Source organism: Crocodylus porosus, unplaced genomic scaffold, assembly GCF_001723895.1.
Source record: "Crocodylus porosus isolate Cpor-Errol unplaced genomic scaffold, CroPor_comp1, whole genome shotgun sequence".
Lineage (NCBI taxonomy): Eukaryota > Metazoa > Chordata > Crocodylia > Crocodylidae > Crocodylus > Crocodylus porosus.
The window spans coordinates 66,062,692-66,084,707 of NW_017728906.1; the positions used below are offsets into that span (position 1 = coordinate 66,062,692).

A 22,016-nucleotide genomic window follows, 5' to 3' on the forward strand; every position below is an offset into this window, starting at 1 on the left:
GAATCCCATCCTGTTCTCATCCGCCCACCCCTGGAACCTGTCTAGGTCTGATTGTAGCCTATTGCTCCCTTCTAGAGTGCCCACATCCCCCCCACATCTTAGTGTCATCAGCAAATTTGAACGGGGTGCTTTTTACCCCCTTGTCCAAGTTGCTGATGAAGATGTTGAACAGTGCGGGCCTGAGGACGGAGCCCTGCAGAACTCCACTGCCCACATCCCTGCAGGCTGAAAATGACCCATCCACCACCACTCTCTGGGTGCGGCCCTCCAGCCAATTGGCAACCCAATTGACTGTGTGGGTGTCAACACCACAGTCCCCCAGTTTCTTGATGAGAACAGGGTGAGAGACAGTGTCGAAGGCCTTCCAACTCAGGCAAGCAAAGTGCAAACTTCAGTACCATAGGCCTGTCACTTCAGTACATATTGCTTCATATGTTTCATGATGGGAATTAACACAAAAAAAATTGGTATTTCTAAAACTAACCTAACTCTGTGGTAGATAGACTTCCTGGCTTACCTCAACCATGCCTCTATCTTCAGGTGTGAAATACCTATCTGTCTTAGGATGTCAGCTTTGAAATCTGCTCAGTCCCCTTTTAAATTAAATCGTGTCTTGCACACGCAACTCAGACATCATTTGATAATAAGAGAGTAATCTGCTATGGCACTTTCTCTGTGTGATCTGGCCATCCTTGAAATTCAAATAATTCAGCTGTAGGAGGCACAAAGTTGTTAAGTGCTTTGTTGAATGGCTTTGAGCTCTGTATCAGAGATGCAAAGGTGCTATAGCATGGTGATAAAATATCACTTGTCCCACAGAGCCATCTGTTGTACCCTGAAAGGTAATGTCCTGCTCAGAATATCTACCACAAGCAGTGACTTTCTTGGATCGGGTCTTTATCCTCACAACATAGCTCTGGACTCCAAATAACGTATATTTTCTTTTTTGGGAGCACTCAGAAGTAGCTTCTTCAGATGGTTTTCCAGCAACTTGTGATCAAACTGTACATCTACCTTATGTCCAAATGAGAACTGTTCCCTTCCAAGGGAATGCACTTCAGGAGGAATGTGGATAGCATCAAGAGGGTCCAGAGGAGAGCCACTTGCACGATTGGGGGCAGCAGGGCAGGCCCTATGAGGAGGCTACGGGACCTGAACCTGTTCAGCTTCCACAAGAGAAGGCTGAGGGGGGATCTGGTGGCTGCCTGTAAACTTGCCAAGGGGGACTATCAGGGAATGGGAGAGACCCTGTTCCCCTGAGCACTACCAAGGGTAACAAGGAACAACAGCCAAAAGTTGACTGATAGTAGATTCAGGCTAGATATCACGAGGCACTACTGGAGCTGTAACCAACTTCCAAGGAGAGTGGTGCTTGCCCCTACTCTGGGGGTCTTCAAAAGGAGGCTAGACAGCCACCTAGCCAGGGACCCCAGCATCCTTTCCTGCCCATGGCAGGGGCCAGACTGGATGATCTGCTTAGGTCCCTTCTGACCCTACCAACTATGAAGCTATGAAACTATAAGCACAGCTAGCAGCTTCTTTTCTAGCCAAGCACATTCCCTTTCCCTGACTGCCAGGGTTCTACTACCAAATGCTATGGGCTGTTGGCTTTGCATCAGTATTGGTCAAAGGCTTCCTTTTTAGGTATGACCCAGTAGCTCTAGCTGCTTTATGGTGTTGTATGTGTTAGGATTTGTACCTGACTTAAAATTATCATTTCTCTTTCAAATGTTGGTTCTTGGGCCTCTGACCATTCCCATACTGCATCATTGTATGGTAATGTCCTGAAAGGTGTGTACCAAGTCACTTGGCTATTCCTGTAAACCACCAGATTCCTTTCTCATAGTTTCAGTTGATCGTTTTCATAGGCTAGGGGTGGACATTCAAAAAGCCAGAGCCTGACTTGATTACATCTTTGTAGGTTAGTCTAACCTGCCTAGGTTGAACCGATTTGCAAGTGTACAAACATTCCCTTTGGACTGAGGAAATGCAGGTACATGCCTGCAGCTGCTCTGGCCAGGAGCTGCAGGGTGCTAAAGCATTCCCTCAGCTGCAGGGAACTGTGCTGGGGGAAGTGGGTGGGGGGGGGCTGGTCAGCTCAGGCAGTAGCTTGGGCTAAACTGGCCAGGGAGGGGTTTAATTTCCAACTCCCTGTCCCACCGGCATTGACCTAGGCCGGGGTCCACCAGGCACTCTCCCCTTCCTGCTTCAGTGGTGGGGCTGGGCATGACCAATCACTGGCTAGCATGGCCCCTGAGGCAGATGGGGTAGGAGGGGGGGTTATTCCTCCCTCTACTCCCACTGCCCCCAGGAGACTACAGCTGGGATCTGCCTGCCTCGACCACTGCCACCACCTCTCACTCCCTGCTTGGGACAAGTGAAAGAATAAGTCCCCTCCTGCCACGCTGCTGGAGGGAGGAATAACCCTTCACCTTGCCCCCCGCCTAAGGGGCCCTGCCAGCCAGCCTCTGGCTGTGCCCCCCCAGCCTCTGGAGTGGCAAGGGGGCAGGGCTCTTGATGGGGGCAGCAGCCCCTGTCATGGTGTCCAGGGAGTATGGGCCTTTTCCCCAAAGGGGGGGGACACTGTGGTGTGGGCAGAGCTGCTGCAAACTGTGCATGGCAGTACTGGGGCTCAGAAAGGGCCAGAGCCCCCGCCACCCAACCTCTCCCCAGTGCCACCACTGCCATGCAGTCTGCAGCAGCTTTCCCTGCCCTGCAGTGCTCCCCCTGGCTGGGAAGAGGCTTGTGCTCCCCAGATACTGTGACAGTGGCTGCAGCCCCCATCACAGTCATTCCCCTCTCACTGCTCCAGCAGCCAGGTGGGGGCAGGGACAGAAGCTGATAGGCATGGCCCCTTAGGCAGGGGGCAAGAAGCTTGGTTATTCCCCCCTCTACCTCCAGGGCACGGCAGTGGGGTCTGCCTGCCCCAGCCATTGCTGCTGCTGCTCACTCTGTGCCCAGAGCAAGTGGCAGAATAAGGCCCCTCCTTCCCCCCTCCCTCTGGTGCCTCTGGCCTCTGGCAGAAGGGGAAGGATGGGAATTATTCTGCTGCTTGCCCTGGGCTCAGAGACAGCAGTGGTGGTGGTCAGCAGGTGACTGATGTGGAGGGCCTCATTTCCCCTTAGCTTCAGCTTGTCTGCATTTAGCCCAATAGTCCTACTGCAGAGACCTGTTTAGACAGGATTACAGTATGGTTGCAGGTATGTGATTGCCCTTTGATGTCCCCTTCTCCTATAATGGGAATGGGATAAGCCACCTTTTTAATGCTAGCTGCTTTACTACCTAGTTCATTTTACATTGGGACACCTCTTCGCGCAGGCTAATATCCCTAAGCATTAAAACCAATTGTACCTGACAGCAGGTATGGAAAAATTTGTCAGATGGTTGGATGGCTCATTTAGGTTGCTATGTCAAAAACTTTCCTTGACATCACAAACAGAATAATACATCCTTTCACCACAGGCTTACTGGGCCCTTAACTACACCATACTGCTCTGTGCAGGCTACCCACGAACCATAACCACTGTAGTGACATTCACTTAGTACTGTGTCTGGACTAATGAAAAAGTGGTTCACGCAGAGCAGCGTGGGATGTTTGAAGATGCTATTGCCCGACACGGTAAATTTTTGGTCTGGACATTATTTTGTCTTGGCTGGATAGGGCAGTGTATCCTCAATCATTGGTGGAATCATTGAAAAATAGGGCAGGAAGGGATATAAAGGGTTCATCTAGTCCAGTCCCCTGCTCAAGGTCAGGTCATCCCTCTCTAAACCACCCCAGAAAATGGTTGTGTAACCTGCTCACAAAATGTTCAGCGGGGGAGATTCTATAACCAATCTTGGCAATCTGTTCCAGCGCTTAATCACCTGCATAGTTAGAAAGTTCTTCCTAATATCTACTGTAAATACCTTCTGGTAATTTCAGCTCATTATTTCTTATACCATCCCCCTTTGTGGACATAGAGAACAACTGATCTCCATCTTCTTTATAGCAAGCCATTTTTATATTTGAAGACTTACCAAATTCCTTTTCAGTCTTTTTGTCTCCAAACCTAATAATCCCAGTTCTTTCATTCTTTCCTTATATCTCATGTCTTCTAGATCTCTAATAATTTTTTATTCTCTCCTCTATACTCTTTTTAGTTTGTTCACATGTTTTTGAAGTGCAGTGCTCCAAACTAAGATAGCTCTCCAAGTGAGGCCTCATTGGTACTAAATAGAGTTGGAGAACATTTCCTGTAATTTGTGGACAATATGCTTGTAATACACCATAGTAGGTGGTATTACAAGCATTGCTAGCTTCTCCCCAGCCCCCATCATTACACTATTACAATATTCAGACTGTAATCCACTATAATATCTAGGTCTTTTTCTCAATACTGTCATGTAATCTGTGGTTTCCCATTTTATATCTGCGTGTTTGACTGTTCTTTCCTAAGTACAGTACTTTGCACTTGTTTCTATGGGGTTTCATCCAGTTTTAGACCATTTTTCCAATTTATTTTCCAGGTCATTTTGAATTCTAATTCTGTCCCCTAGAGTGTCTTCCCCACCCATTTTGTTATCATTTATACATTTAACAAGTTTACAGTCAGCTCCAACAGGATCAAGAATAGACCTTGGGGAACCTCACTTGAATAGCTCTTCCCAGTTTGGCACTGAGCCATTGATGACTACTCTTTGAGTATGATCATGCTACTAGTTATGCACCCATCATAGAGTATCTTCATTGTGACTGTATTTCCTTGGCTTATTTATGAGAATATTATGGAAGCTGCTGCCTTGCTAAAGTCATAGTATATCACAGGGGTCAGCAACCCCTGGTACACATGCTAGAATACGGCATGTGAGGCCATTTTGCTCAGCATACCACAGGCCAGGCTTTGGGCAGCTCCTGCCAGCCACGGAGCCCAGGCTACTCACAGCAGGTGTCACAGAGCCTGTGAGCCCTGCTGCAAGCAGCTTGGGCTCTGTGGTAGGCCAGGCCAGATGTGGCAGGCAGGCAGCCAGGAGGCTGCAACTGGTGCACCAGGGTCCAGAGCCGCAGCGCGACTCTTTGGTCAGCAGTGGCTGTACGCATACATCGGGGCACATGGCAGGGAAGGAGCCTGGGGTAGTGCAACCTGTGGCCCTTACCTGCCACACACCCCAAGGCACATGCAGTTGCTCCTGCCACAGAGTTGGGCCAAGGCTCTAGACCAGGGGTGGGCAAAATGCAGCCCACGGGCCAGATGTGGCCTCCCGGGCCATTCTATCTGGGCCACAGGGCCCCTAAAAAATTTAGAAAATTAATATTTATCTGTCCCTGCCTGCCTGTCATGCGGCCCTCCATGGCTTGCCAAAAGTCAGTAAGTGGTCCTCCACCCAAAATAATTGCCCGGCCCTGCTCTAGACCCTGGCACAGCCTGCCTGTCACCTGCTGCAAGCAGCCTGAGCTTCGTGGAGGTGGTAGCTGCATGCATGTCAGGGGGCGCATAGCAGGGAAAAGGCCAGGGTTGTACTGCCCCAGGTTCCTTCCTTGCTGTGCACCCTGAGGTGTGTGGGCAGCCACTGCCTCCATTGAGCCCCGGCTGCTCGCAGCACATGGCAGACAGAATGCAAACAGTTGCCAGCATGGCTCTGTGGCCACCAGTGGCTATACACACACCTTGGGGCACATGGCAGGGAAGGGGCTGTACAGCAGCTGGCCCCTGCAATACTCCCTGCAGCCCACATGAAGCTGCTGCTGGCAATGAGCTAGGCCAGGACTCTGGACCCCAGTGCAGCTGCTGCAAGTAGCCCAGGCTCCATGGCAGGTGGCAGGGTCCTGCCCACAGCCCGGGGTGCTTGAAGCAGGCAGCCTCAAGGCTGCAAGTGGCTTCACTAGGGTCTGGAGTCTGAAGTCCTAGCCCAACTCCTTGCTGGCAGTGGCTGCACACATGGCTTGGTGAACATGGCGGGGAAGAGGCTGGGGCTGCACTAACACAACAAGGATCAGGCCCCTTGAAGCTCCTCTGCCACCTGCCTCTGGTACTCCAACATCTTCCCAATCCAGGTTGTGAGGTTTTTTGGGCACTTGGTCCAAAAATGTTCTCAACCCCTGGTATAGCACATATATACCATCCTCTACTATCTTCTACAAAGCCCATTATCTTATTATAGAAGGAAATCATGTAGGTTAGGAATGCCCTGCATTTGACAAATTCATATCTGATGTTACTTATCACCTTGCTATATTCTAGGTGCTTATAAATTGATTCTTTGCTGATATGCTTTAGTATCTTTCCAGGTATTGCTGTTAGACTGACTGGTCTGCAATTTCTTAGGTCCTTATTTTTTACTTTTTTAAAGATGGACAATATACTTGTCTTCTTCCAACATTCTGGGACATTACTACACCTCCACAGATTCTCAACGTTAATAGGCAATTGCTCTCCAATTATCTCAGCCAATTACTTGAGTACTCTAGGACAGATCTCACTAATATTGTTGCCCTGCTGATCTGGAAATGTCCATTTTATCCAAGTAATACCTAACCAGTTACTTCCAAAACAGAGTGTCTACTGCCTGTAGCAGATGCTAACTATCGTCATTATTGAATAGTCAGCCATTCTTGTGAAGATCAAAGTAAAAAAACATTAAACACTTCAGTTGTCTTTACACTGTTCATTATTAGATTCAGCTTCCCCTCCCCATCCAGAAAGGGATATTGATCTTCCTTTTGTTTCTTATATTTATACAATCTTTTTAATCCTTTTTATTTTTTTTTAATGTCCCTCACGGTAATGAGCAATGACTTCTTTTCATTACCATGTTAAATGGCTCTGAGTCAAAACAGATCCACAACTTACCAGAAAGTTGTCTCACCACTGCTGGACTGCTGATTTGCTCTGTGATGTTTTCAACGGGAGTAATGATGCTGCTACTTTGTATGCTTGCTTCTACAGAGTCTCCACCAGCCCTAATAGAATATATTTCTCTCTGTGGAATATCTGTGGCTTTGGAACACAAAGTGGCTGTGTTTCTCATACCCCTTTGCTCGTTGACAAAGTTTTCTTTCTGCTCTTTGACATGCTTTCCATAATTTTAACACCAAATAATAGCATTTGCTTTCTTTGCTGGTCTTTGTCCTGCCATATAGTTTCCTTTAACTTGAGCTTGTGTAGTTGTTCTGCATTAGGGACTATTATTTAACTCCTTTCTCTGGACAGTCCAGGGCTAGGGACAGACATTACACGTAAGTCGGTTTAAGTGATCAGAAATTGGTTTAAACCTGTGACAGAACAGATGTTCAGTGTGCAAAAAACAGTTTGAAAATGGCTGAAACCAGTTTGAAATAAACCTGGTTGAATGTAGTATCAGGCTTAACTGATTCGGCTCAAACCAGTTTATGCAATGTCTGTTCCTTGCTGGTTTAAGATAAGCCAGACTGCCCCAGCATGCTCTCTAGGTTGGGTGGGACTCTCCTCCACAGCAGGGCTGGCCCCTCCCTTCTGCTCCCTGTCTGGAGCTCTGGAAGAGACTGCAGACACAGCAGGGTCTGCCTGGCTTCTCCCTGCCCTACTTCCCCATTTCCCCTTGCTGCTCACTGCTGAAGTAGGGATCCCCCCCTCTCTCCCATCTCCCACAGCATGGATCCCAGCCCATGGACCCTAGGCATGTGGTATGCTAGATAATGCTGAGAGGTACCTATGTGTGTCTCTAATTTCACTGGAACAGGCAGATAGAATAGTGGCTGCTTAGGACTTCATGGAGGCTAGTCAACAGGTCAGCTGGTAAACTGTTTAAGAGGAGTTTGAACTAATGTAGAGAGGCTATTGTTTTGCTGATGGGGTGATAAACACTGTTATCAGCTTTCTGTTGGCTTGCTCACCTGTCAGTTTGTTGCAGACAGTATAAAGAAGCAGGGAGAGGGAGATTAGAAGCTCCATATCATCAACAGATGCATGAATTACACCCCCCACCACTTACCTCAGTGCTAGCAAGGGGCTGGGAGCTGGCAACATTCCTGCCCCTGAGCAGGCAGCAGGGAAAAGCCTGGGTGCTGCAGGCAGTCCTCCCTAATCAGAGGTCCTACCTGGGCCTGGCTATGCCTCCCCTCAGCTTAGCATTGTGGAAGGGAAGGGAGGGCTGTTCTAGTGCCCCCCAGCATTTAGCCTGAGCCACTGCATGCCTGAATTTCCTCAGTTCAGAGAGAACATCTGTCTGGTTATAAACTAGTTCAGCCTAGCCAGGTTAGACTAACCTGCAAAGATTGAATCAATTCAGGCTCACGCTTTTTGAATGTCTGTCCATAGCTCAGATGCTCTTGCTACTTAAAAGCATTTTTCTAGGGTTAGATCTGCTTGCTTCTCCCAAAAAACAGTATTATGCAGAGGGCTGGTCTTTACTCAGAGAATCTTTAACACCTCCAGAGTAACATGAGGTGATTGGATTCCTCTGCTATATAATATGAACAGCTATTCCCTATTCTCTTTCTTGGGTTTAGAACATTTCTTTCTGTGGCATTTCATTATGTTATGAATGTATTTCATTATGTTACTCAAATACCTTTACCAGATATTCCAGAGTTTTGGAGCGTTATTCATGACACCACCATTTCATTCACTTCTCCTTTCTCCCCCAGTCATATAATTAAAAAAAACAAAAAGTAAAGTTTTTTTTCTTTTTTCCCTAGTTGCATCCCTTATGGTCCACTCTGTATAGAGACTCAACACTTGTTCCTGTGCACATGCAGTGCCTTTTGTCTGGCATTCTAGCAATCTCTATGATCTGGGACCTCCATGCTGCCTATGTATTCTATTTTTATGTGCTACTGTCTTTATCTGTTAATCATGCTCTCTTTTCTCATTAAACAGATTGCTGTCCTCGTGTTTCGTGTACTTCATTTTGGATAATGACTGTTTGGTTTTGTTTTTTTTTTTTATTAGAAGACTATTTGCAAAAGTGTTGCAACTACAGCTGGCATTCAAACCATTATCTGACGCCCACCCTTCTCCCTCCTATAAACTCTTCCTTCAAAATGCCATGACGGTTGCTATATTTATATAAAATGTTAACTGAAATCTTCTATCTCACTTATGGAGCAACCTCTCCATGGATTAGGAATGTAGCAACAATAAATAGGTATAGAGGAAAAAATGTTCATTACATTATAAAGCACTGTTCTGAACGCAGTGCAGTCACCAACTATAAAGCTGAAGGGTTGGTCTCTTCAACCAGGTCAGCCTATACAGAAATGATTAAAACTCTCTGGTCTCCATATGCACACTTCATGCATGGACTATCAGCTTTGAGCTGGGAACCTATAGCTCAAATTGTCTGTCCTTTGAAAAGAGTGCCCTCCTCTCCCCATTACATTCCCAGAATTCAAAGCTCTCTGGACAAATGTTTACATTCTTAGGAAATATGGGACAGAGAAAGCAAGTAACACTCACATGCTTCATTCTGAGAAAGTACAGGACATATTCACAGCAAAACTACAAAGCCAGAAAACAAACGTCTACCTTAGTTTCCTCAAAGCTCCAAGACTCCTGTGGAATTTGGTTAATGTCTTTCAGTGGTCAGGGTCGCTCCTGGTCTGCTCTCCTTTTCTCTCTCTCTGTCTCTCTCTAAATTAGTCAGAGTTCTTCTGTCATATAAGATTCCAGTCTTTCTCTCATCACACAACCTTCTTCAGTGACTTCACATTTCTCATCAGGCAATCTGTTGCTTAGTTATCATAAGGAACTTGCATGTACAAGAAAACTGTCATGGTCAGTTGTCCACTACCTTAAGCAACATGTTGTCCATGAGACCTTCCAACCTGACTATAATGCCAGTAAATTAAAAAGTTACAGCTGACATTGATAGAGAGCAAAGCATGTGGTTGCCTGCAGTCTATTAGTTGCTTAATATTGCTGCTCATGAGTCAGTGAAGGTTGGGAACCACTGCTGTAAATTAGCACCAAGATATGACCAGGACTATTTTTACTATATCTATATATGTGTGTGTATGTTTGGTTAGAGAATTCAGATTTGTCAAAAAATGAAGCTTTTCATGGGAAAAAAATCTGGTTTCAATTAATTTTGACTCAGAAATATTAAACACCCCTCTCCTTCTCCCTGCCCCTCCAAAAAACTTGACATTTTCTAAATAAAGAATTCTCATTTTCTGACTTCAAATAACTTGTAGTTTCAAAATTTAAGCTAATTACAGTAAACGGTAGTCTTATTCCTAACCCCTCTCCTCCTCACTACTGCTCATGCAGAAGAGTTACTTAATTGTTTGATAAATTCAGTTATTTTCAAGTGCTCTCCTTTTTCTCTATGTCCAGACATTCTTCCTGACTGATCTACAAAGCTGGTTAATATAGGATAGTTGGACAATTATTAATATGATTGTTTCCAATCAACACGCTTGCAAAACATACACATATGTATGCAGAAGAGACAGAAATCACAAGTGGTTTTAACTAACAGGTCTGTAAAGGCACTATCCCCACTATCCAAGTCAGTTCAACCCAGTTGTACAAATCTCACAGTAATTCAGATCTAAATGCCAATATGCTCATTTTAGTGTATTTATCTTCTCTTAGATTTTTCTGTGTAGTTACGGTGAAGTGTGAATGTAATTGCCTTGCAGAAAGAAAAATTACAAGAGTACCTCTAAGACATTTATCTACAACAGAAATCACTTCCTGTTTAATCCATTAAGTAAACAAGATGCTAAAGAGGGAGAAAGCCACTCAGCCTTGGACTCTTTTTTCTCACTGTGAAACTCATGTGCTGAGCTTGTTATGTGCATGCCAAAAATAGCATATCAAAGGGGTTTTCCTTGAGCACTTCCATTATTCGCATGATGCAGCACATTACATAATGCAAACAGTGCACATTATATCACAAAGTGCTGTACACAAGTATGTTAGAGTGTAAAAATGTCTATTGGGGATAGTTCTGAAGGTTTAAAAGCAAAATCAGGCTTGAAAAAAAGGAGCTGATCTTCAATATAAACAAGTCTAGAGAATCTTAGAAAATTAACTTGTTAGAAGCATGACAAAAAACTTTAATATTAAAACTGTAGAGTTGGTTCTCTATCCATCGGATATGAGATGCAAATATTTTATCTTGACAAATGACAATTAGTCACACTGATTTTGTCCAGAATCTGCAGTTGGCACTGCTCCCACTGACAACCAGACCTAAAAATCACATTCTCTCTGTGGCTATCATACAGATCTTAGTCCTGGTTTGGCAAAGTCACTGTTTTCTGCAGTAAGCATTTTTGCTCAGGCTATACATAGATTACAACCTACAATATATTGCACTTTTAAACAATCCAGTTTAAGTACCAGTTTAAGTATCAATAGCAGCTCAGGACCCATGGAGCTCAATGCATGCTAATTTACCCTGCTTCTTAGAAGGCTAAATTAGCCCATCCTTATATCTAGACTGCTCAGCTACATTGCTTCCAGAACCTGAGGTGGCTCATTTAACGCTACTTCAAGTATTTCCATATATTGCAGTATACAATGTAAACATAACTCTATTCCTAACTCTATAATCTGAATAGAAAACACCAATTGTGCTTACCTGCAGCAATTTGTATACGTGTGTACACTGTTTAGCTTATGTTATACAGGTCTTTCCATGCCCCATCCACATAGAATGAAAGCCTGTTATAGCATCCAGATGCAAAACTAGCTGTTTGGTTTAAGGTGCTTTGGGTTAAGGTCTGTTTGGTTTAAGGAAGTATAAGTTTTTAGCACTGGAAGACTTAGTTCCCAGTGTTACCAAAGATAGTGGCCATAACACACACACACACACACGTATTAATATATATGCTTAAAGATTGTAGGAAAACGGCTACTGTAATATCCTGAAGTGCAAATATCCATTTATTCCTTTTACTTTCACCTTGCTTCTTTTTATATATACAATTGTTGCACTGGATATTTAAATCCAATGTAAATTCAATTTCTATGCATCTTTAGAATTTTATGGTTTAGAAATATCAGCAAAATTAATTATAAATCATGCTTAAAAACCAATACTTTAATACCAAGCAATCTGGACCTTATGCAAGTTAAGTTATTAATGTAATAGAAAAAAATGACAGTATCTATCAAGCCAAAAGATTCCTCAAAATATACTCTGTATATACACCATAAGAAATGTACTTTAAGTATATACCATTTAATAATCACTTAACCACTTGTTGCTGACAAACAGCTAGCTGTTCCTGGAATGAAACCTACAACTATTTACCACTGCACAGAAACCTATACAAGAACAGGAAAGAAATACTGTATTCAACTGAAATAGGGAGGTCAAACAGACAAAATAGAATGTGATCACCCTGATCACCTAGGGGCTAAATACTGCTATTCTTGGAAAAAAAAATCACCGAATCTTTAAGGCTAAGTACAGTCAAAGAGCCCAAGGCAGAATTGATCCAATCTTCGCAGGTTTCTCTAAGCTGTGTAGACTGAAATGATAATGATGTTCACTCTTCTGTTGGAGGAGGCAGGCAAATAGATGCCTGTACTGGCCCAGGGGGTAGGCGAGGGACTCCCAGACTGCTGGCCATTGCTGAGCCCACCTGAACGGGAGCCATCTCTGACTGGCTGCCCAGCACACACCCTCAACCCCCTGTTGTCCCCCTGCAGGGGAGAAATGGAGCCCTCTGCCCTGGTCCCAGACTTCTGAGCTGGGATCGGCCCAGATGGGGGGAACCCCATGCAGCTCTAGGGTTTCCCCCACCCAAACTGGGCTCCCCAGAGCTGGAGTCTACCAGGTGTGGGGAGCCCCACACCGTGGTGGTTCTTGCCCTGACCAGGTCCAGCTCTCTGCTCAGTCCCACCTCTGTGAGTCTCTGCCTCTGACTCACAGAAGAGAGAGGCAATGGAGCCCTCCTGGCCTGGTCTTGGGCCCTCCATCAGGGCAGACCCTGGCTTAGAGGGAGCCCAGCACTGGGGTGAGGGGCTCCCATGGCATGGGGCTCCCCCCAGCTGGGCAGACCCCAGCTTGGGGTGATCTGGGCCAGGCTATGGGGGCTCTATTCCCCCACCTCCCCACCACACTGCCCTGATGCACTAACAGATCCAGGCAGGATGCAGGCTGGGGATCAGATGCTTTGCTGCCTCAGCTCTGTGACAGCTTAGCTCAGCTGAAGCAGAGGAGTGCCCTCCTGCCCTGTGAGGAGGGAGTACCAGGGAGCCACAAAGGCTCCTGTGATGCTAGGGGACTCTAACCTAAGTTGAGTCAGAAAGGTATCTGGAGTAGAAGTTTGACAGACTGGTCTAACCTAAACATATTAAATCATACTACATCCATCCAGGTGTATCTTAAACTGGGTTCTGTCATTCTCAAACCTATCAATTGGCACCGAACTTCTGTTTTGTTACAGGCTTAGACTGGTTTCTGATTACTTCTACTAATTTATGTGTAATTTCTGTCTTGAGCCTAATTGTTATATATGAAAATTGGCACTTGTTACAACTAGCCTGATGCTCTCTAATGAAGTGGGTGAGGTGACCGGTGGTCAGTGGTTCAGTACTGAAATAGAGAAATGCTACTTAATAGGCTGTTGGCATCACTTCCTGCAGCAACCTACATTTGCCTTGAAAAACACTGTACTGGGTCCAATCTTATTTAGCTTATATGATTCAACAAACTTTTATTTCTTGGTGCCCAGATGGATCTCCACCTCTGGTGGTATTAATGTCAGACTGTGGCCTTGACCTGTCTAACGCAGCAGCTCACCCCAGTCTGCCACTGCCACAACAAATCACTGGGGCAGACACAGGTTGCCAGAACCCTCTACCTGGGCCTAGGTGCACACCCATTCCCTGTAAGCCATGATCAGTGGACCTACCCCTTCTCATATAAAACCGTGATCTGGAAGGGGGAGTGTCTGGACAACAAGGCTCAACCTTGTTTCTAGGCTGATGGATTCCTTGGATACCTGACTTGGCTCGCCTCCTAACCTTGCTCTCTGCCTGCCCTTCTGGCCTGACTTCCCGGATTCCTGACCTGGCTAGCCCTCTGAACTTGTGTTCTGGTTGACCCTTTGGTTCCCTGACTTGGTTCCTGGACAGAGCTCCTGGCTTCTCCCGGCCCTGAGATGACCCCCCAGACCTGGCCATCCATGGTTTGGCATGACTATTACAGGATGTTTACACAAAACCCGTCTGTTTTGTTTTGCTTGTTCTTAATCTTACAAAGCCAATCAGCTATGTACCATGCATAGATTTACAAATAGAATGGGAAAACTCAAGCAGACTCATCTATATCCTTAGCTGGGTCTCTTATTCTTCATGGAAGCATTGGGGTTTAGAGAAATTTCAGGTACACAAAAGAAATCTTGCTCACCCTGATTCTAAAGCCTCTCTCTACAGCTTTGCAACATGTTTTGCTCTCTATTATCTAGGCAGAACTATAGGAGAAGAGCCAGATGGTCTCTAGGAGTAAAAATTCATGGAAAAGGGTATATGGGAAAGAAAAAATTGCAAGTTTTCTCTCACTGAGTTTTCTCTGAAATTTTCTGATGAGGGCAATACCCCTAAATGGAGAAAGCCACAGGTAAGATGCATGCATTACATAATCCTCCACATTTCTATATCTACACAGACCAACAAGAACCTGCTTGGGACTCTAGTCTTTTGCCTGGTGGCCCTGTGTCTCCACTCTACCTCTAGAGTTTCCTAGAATGGCTACCTCAAGTTTTTCCAGGAGTAGGTCACCAGGGACTTCTTGACACTTTGTTTTGTTTATAACAAATGCTTAAAAAATAACAGAATGGCAGTTCTATACTATGGAAACAGCCTGTAATTGTCATGCCAAGCCATGGATGGCCAGGTCTGGGTCAGGAGAAGCTGGGAACTCAGAATCCAGGAGATCTGTCCAGGGAGCCAAGTCAGGGAACCAAAAGGTCAAGCAGAACACAAGGTCACAGGGCTAACCAGGTCAGGTATCGGGAAGTCAGGCCAGAGCTGGGTCAGGTATCCAGAAGGTCAGGCAGAGAGCAAGGTTAGGAGGCTAGCCAGGTCAGGTATCCAAGGAATCCATCAGCCTAAGTACAAGGCTGACTCACAACTTATGACAGTGGCAGTTAAAGGAGATATCTTGTAGGCCAGCAAGAGACCTGAGTATACAGAACTGAAGGACAAAGTTCATCATGCTTCTTCTTTTGGCACGAGTGTGACTGATCTAGTAATTGTGTGTGTTAACTGAAGCATGTGGTTTCTCTATAAATTCTGCCCAAGTTTTGTGAGGCCATGAAGGATGACTCGGCAAGCTGGCTCCATGCTTGGGAGCTTTCCCCTCTGCAAGAGTTTCTCTTTCCTGTGCAGAAAGATACTCAGCTGTTTTGCTATTAGCATCTCTTCAGACACCTACTGGCAAACTTCAGAAGGCAAATGAATAGCTGAGGGAGTCCCATACAGATTCCTCAGAAGCAGACCAATCTCAATTGTGAAGTTTCTCTGGGAAAAATCATCCTTCCCAGAAGCCTTAACACAGCAATACCACTGGAACCAAAATTACCAAACAGGGGTGCCCCAAATCCTGCAGAGGAAAATATCCCCAAGGGCCAAATGTGGCCATAAGTGTCAAAGGCCAATGTTACTGACGTAGTGGAGAAGAGAGATCTTTGTGGACTTCTTCAAGGAAAACAGGAATTTGGCCTTATTCTTGTCTTGCCTGGGCTGCCTTATGCACTTATGGGTCCAAATTCTATTCTACTTATTGGGCATCTAAATAGACTTAAGCATCTACTTTTAATTTTATTTCACCCTGTTCAATTCCCTGCAAATCTATTAATTCATCTACTTTTGCAACATGCTGGCCACATCTCCACAAGAAGTTGACTGCGCAGTCATTACTGCACAGTCATTTAGTACTTGAATACTAACACTGCCCCCTCCAGCACTTGGTTATACAAGCGCTAAATGACTGCAGTAATGGGAGGTACTGCATAGTAGTGTCACTGAACGGCTTTTAGGTAATGCTGACTGCGCAGAGGCTTGTTACTACACTACAGCAGTGTCGCATCATGCTTCCTGCCATACAATGAGATTGTGCAGTAGTAACAAAATATTATGCAGCTGGAGTCTCATGTACATGCAGCCATTGGCATCTTACCTTTAAAAATGAGTCACATAAAAGCAATAGAGAAAGAGGATTCACCTAACTTTTGTAGGAACAGTGTCTCAAGGACTTAAGTAAGGTGGAATAGAATTACACTTAGGTGCTTAAGTCAACTTACATGCTTAAGAGGTGGAATAGTTTCTAGCCCATGGAAGCTGAAACTCATAATAAATTTTTTGAACCAATGCTGGCATGTATGGTTGACATGACCAGATTTTCATTCTAGAGGCAGCATGAAAAATTATTTCATCTTCCAATCATTATTAATTTTATATATTGAAAATTCATTTGTTATGGTCAGGGGTGTGTGTGTGTTTATATATAAATGATTTTTCCTAAAGTAAAAAGGCCCCATTCACATGTTATGCCACTGTTCTTTCTTCTTCGTTGCAGATAGAATACTGTATGGTCAACAGCTCCTTGTGACAACAACTAGCTGAATTACGTAGGGAAATTAGAAGAGAGGGCTTCATAATGAAAACTGTTTGTGAGGTTTTTTATCTTTTGATGCTGAAGGCTTCCAGTTCCTTCTTCATAATGTAGTGAGATCCCCCACGGTCACCGATGTTTAATAATCAGCACTTTTTATTGACCTTATTCAAAATCAGATGCACAAAACAATATGCCAGCTTTAAAGTGGTTATGGGCTGATTCCCTAGTTATGGGCCACAGAAGAGCTTAAGGTCCTGGTTTCATTTTGCCTGAACCAGCAAAGTTCATAGATTTTGGTAGGTTAGGCACTGGCACTGTTCTGTGAGCAAGGCACCTAAGACCACTTCCCCCTTCAGCACTGAATTATTACCTCTGCTATTCATCTATAATCTGGATCTGTTGACTGCTAGTGCATTATTGTAGAGCTGCTAAAACTCATTCATATTCAGCATATGCTACAGATATAAAACTTCTCAGACCTAGGACTCCTCTTACAAAAAAAAAAAATAGTTTTTTTATTCATAGATATTCCCACCCCAATAAACAAGATCCACAACATGCTGAGAAGAAATATTGCAGGATTAACATTAGGAATGGGTGTTGTCAATCATAGAGTATTTTGCAATACATACTAGTTTTGTTGGAATACATTCATTTGAAAGACAGCTAGAACAGGCTATTTTTTTTTTCTCCAGGCACTGTGTTTTCTGCTGTCCCCACTCACTATCCACAGGCTACATTTACTACAGATCCAGGCTACACACTGCACATTCACTTTCTCTGAGAAATGTCTGATGACAGTGCCATGAGTGTAGCAGTGGGAAAAAAATAAAATAAAGACAGGCCAAAAGAGATAGAAATGTATAACATGAAACTGGATTTCATGCTAAGGACTGTATATTTTTCTGTTACATTTAGTAGGCTACATGTGATGCCATGAAAACTGGCCATCCTGTACACTATGTATATGACATCACTGTACACTAAGTCTCTCTCCTTCTTCCTACAGTTTTACCCTCAAGCTTGAGCTGTAGATATGATTCACTGTCCTGTATGTTGATGGCTCTTTATTCTCCGAGCCATTCATGCATCCCATTGACTCAACACTTTTATTCCCAAAAGTCACAGTCTGTGCCTGTCCCCAGATTGTCAGAATAGATAGCAGCAAAAGTAGAAATAGCACAATGGTAGAAACCAGAACAAACAAAAAAACCCAACAGATATACATGCACACAAAAATAAAAATGGCACAGTTAGAGAAGGCTAACACGCAAAAAGCTTAGATCAGTTCAGAAAGAAATAAATTGACTTTGACCAGTGGTAGTCAACTTAAGGAAAGAACAGACTAGATGACCTATGGACCCTTCCAAACCACTTCTCTAGGACTTCTCTATGATTTCTCTAATAGCAGAAATCGTACAATGAAATGGGTGGCTTAGTTACACTGCAATTCAAGGTGAAATACTGGTGTCAAGATTGATAGCAAGAGCCAAATGCAACCTATGCAAATGGTCAGCTGGCCTTATTTTATTTATTACAATGGAATATTTCCTTGTATGTCAGTACAGGATACCCCAAACACATTCAATTAATTTATAAGCATCAAACTAGCACAAAGTAAACACAGCCCTTCTTGAATTTTCCTTTTTAAATAAAATCTGTCAAATCATCATCACTGCAACTGGCCCAAAAGCAGCACAAACTACTGCCCCTGTTCATCAGAGCATCCTAATTTTATAGTTATGGTATTACCATACTGTTACTTGTCAATGTTAGCTTATTGCCAATTTACTCGCCTCCACAGAATCTCCCAAACCAAACTTATAATATAAATAAAACAGCTTCTCCTCCTGCTTCATACTTCTTAGAAATAAAGGACCCAGTGGCAGCACTGCTGTCACAAATTGGCAAGTGTTCTGTTCCCCAGGATAATTTAATCTTAATGAATCTCTATATTTACCTGACAGTGGCAGAAAACAGGTGGATAACATTGGATTATTCCCACCATTCATCAGACAAGATCTATTCACCAACAACAGCATCAACTTTAGCACATTGGTTAAAACACAACACAAAAGAAATAGCCAAACTACAAATTACCAAACTACAAGGATTTAGTGTACATCAAGAGTTGTCTGTATCACTTTGGGGACAGGAGAATCCCTGTCAAATCTCAACTGCCTTCTGCTTGCAAAAGCCATGTCTGGAAATGCAGCAATGAAGCTATGCTAAGGGTGCCACCTGCAATCTCTCAAGTCCTGTGCCTCTGAAGCATTTTGAGAGTGAACCACATGGGGAATTCAAGAATGTGTTCACCACTGCATTTCCAGGTTTGGCACATGTGTGCAGGGATGGGTGAGCAAGGTGCACTCAGGAAAGTCTCTACAGCACTGGCAAGGTAATGTAGGCATGCACTTAGACACAAGGAAGGTGAGTTCTTATAATTGCAGAAATGATCCCTTAAAATCTCCTGTCCCAATATTAAATACTTATTTCTGTCTATTACATTGGAATAAAATTTCAGGAAAGATGGCTGTTTCCTGAACAAATAGGAAATGCTCACAGAGTGGCATTTAGGATGTAAAAATGCCTCCATTTTCAATTTTAGAATAATTAAAGGAGACAATTTATTAATGATCCTAAAATATATCTTCTCAGTTTAAATGTCAAATCTGTATAAGGCAACATAATTCAAAAGAATGGAATATGGATAGAAAATGTCAACCCCAGGCCCTCATCTCTCTTTTATTAATTTCAGAGAGATATAAATGCAGTGAAGTCAAATTACTCCTAATTTCAACCATAAGTAAGCAGGGCTGGAAGGGACCTCATGAGGTCACCTAGTTCTGCCCCCTATTCAAGGCAGGAGTATCCCTGACCAACCATCCTGCTTTTAAAATTTTTCAGGGCTGGAGATTCTCATTTCCCAACGTGGCCTGTTCTAGTGCTTGACCACTGTCAGACTCAAAGTTCCTTCAGAATCTCTAACCTAAATTTCCTCTCCTGCAGCTAGACCCCATTGCCTCTAGTCCAGTCCCCTACAGCCACAGAGAAAAGCCCATCTCCATCCTCTCTATAATCACCTTCCAGATATTTGACGACTATTATCAAATCCTCTTTCAATCTTTCCTCCACACTAAGTAACCCAAGCTCTTTTAGCCTCTCCTCATAAGTAGGAACCTACCAAATTTGAGGCAGCTGCCTGCCAACTTCAAGGAGAAAGCATAAGGCCTGGTAGCCATTTTGTGGGCGAAGCATGGTGGGTCTCCCACACCTCTGATTGGCCAAGGTGCCTTGGTGGCCCTGCCGATTGGTTGTGAGAGCTGCCTATCATATGGCTCCATCCCCTCACTGCTGATGGACTGCAAGGTATGGTTATGCAGCCCTGCCCCTCCTCACCAATCGGTGAATAGAGATGAGACCACATGACAGATAGCCCTCACAGCCAATCAGAGGCAAGGGATGGGGATATCAGCCATCTTGCCAGTAACCCTTCAAGCAGGCAGCCTTCCTTCCTCCTCTTGGCAGGCTGCCACAGCACCCTAAGCCAACATTTTGTTTTCAGTAAGTTTTACTTTTTTTTTTCCTTGTGGATTTCATGGTCACTGCCTGCTTTTGGGGACTATGCCAGATTTTGCAAAATCCACAAAATCACAATTTCTGTAGGTCCCTACTCATAAGTCATGCTTCTTAGGCACCTAATCATTTTTGTTGCTTTGCACTGGACTCTTTCCAATCTGTCCACATCTTTCTTGACGTTTGGGGCCCAAAACTGGACACCAGCTGAGGCTTTATCAGTGCCGAACAGAGAGGAAGAATCTCTTTATTTCATTTGCAGCTGACACTCCAGTATGCTTTTGCCTTTTCTTTTTTTGCAACTAGAGCACACTGTAGGCTTATATTTAACTTGTGGTGTATTGTAATCCCCAGGTCCTTCTCTGTACTATTGCAGCCTAGTCCGTCATTCCCCAGTCTGTATTTGTACATGAAGGTATTCTTTCCCAAGAGTAAGGCTTTGCACTTATACTTGCTGAAGCCCATTGGATACTTTCTCCCAACAAGACATAGAGCTACTGATGACTACTCATTAAGTATAATGATCTACCTAGTTAGGGATCTACCTTATGGTACTTTCATCTAATCTGTATTTTCTTAGCTTGTTAAAATCTAGTGTTGATTCAGCTTAAATAATATATCTGGTATTTAACACTCTGCACATAGGGCGCAATTGCCTGATGAAGTCAAACTGAAGAACAGAATGTGCAGGATCAGTGACCAGTCCTTTGACATCTATTGATAACAGCAGTGAACTGCAGAAAAAGCATATTAGCAAGTTTTTAACTCTATCACTAAGTAATGCTAGAAAACAATCTTTCATGTGAAACTTTACTTCATGGGCAAGGAGAGCTAAGAGGAGAAATCAGAGCTCTATACCAATTTATATTCAGGATGCAAAATTGATCATACTGAGTAAAAAGAAGCCCTACCTTGTTTTGTCTCTTTTGCTTTCTTCGAAGCCTCAGAAACTCCTTGTGCTGCCTTGAAACAAAGTTGACTGCTGCATACTCCAATAATGCAGCGAACACAAAGAGAAGGCACACAGCCATCCAGATGTCAATAGCTTTTACATAGGAGACCTAAGAGGGAAAAAAAAACCCAGAATGGATAGTAAGGTAACGTATGTAATCACAGTCCTTAAAAACAAGGCATTTATTTACCCAGATGCAGACTTCAACAAAGTGCACGTTTCATCTTGTCTACTTTTTTTTAACAGGAATCACAGAGTCTATCATGCTATACTGTACACAGGTAACAGGCTGCAAAGTAGATGTACCACTGCAGTCAATGATTACTTGCAGGTACCTAAATGACAGAGCCAATAAGGTACATCATGGGCAGAATTCTGTTTCATTTTATGCACCCAAATTTGTGTGACATTTCAGGAACTTAAGCACTGTTCGCAACTCAATGACCAGTATGATATAGACATGTAAACATCTCTGTAGCTACTGAGCATGCACGGCAAGCTACATATTGATGACGCAGGTATGCATATATGCATATGCTTACTTGAAAGTAAGTGTTGAGTGAGGGAGAATGAGGGGTGGAAACAGGAAGAAGGGGACCTCCCTTGTTTTATCCCACTTACAAACATCCCATTAACATCATTAATGGCTGTAAATGGACCTGCATAGGCAGGGTTTGGAGGCCCAATGTACAGAGAAACCACATATTTTAAGGACTATAGGAAGGACACAAAGCTTAGTCCTTCAAGACACTGAGCTGTGTAGAGAGAGACTGAAAGTTGCTCAGCTTTGTTATTCAGTGTGAAGTGACAGTTACCTGTCTGCCCAGAGTATGCAATTCTAGGTGCACCATGCTGCACTGGGTTATCATCTCTTCCCCATGCTCCAACTCCAATTCCAAACAAAATTATCTGGAGCACTGAGTGGCCATAGGGGAAATGTCAGGGGTAA

The 22,016-nt window shown here is 43.9% G+C and overlaps 1 protein-coding gene across 1 annotated transcript in view; it reads right to left on the minus strand.

Annotated features, from left to right (window-relative positions):
• GLRA2 (glycine receptor alpha 2) overlaps window positions 1-22,016 on the minus strand; it is a 220,244-nt gene that overhangs the window by 45,016 nt on the left and 153,212 nt on the right. Inside the window, exon 8 of the mRNA XM_019529298.1 lies at window positions 21,027-21,176. Within this exon, the coding sequence (XP_019384843.1) occupies window positions 21,027-21,176 (150 nt within the window). The remainder of the gene's footprint in view (window positions 1-21,026; window positions 21,177-22,016) is intronic.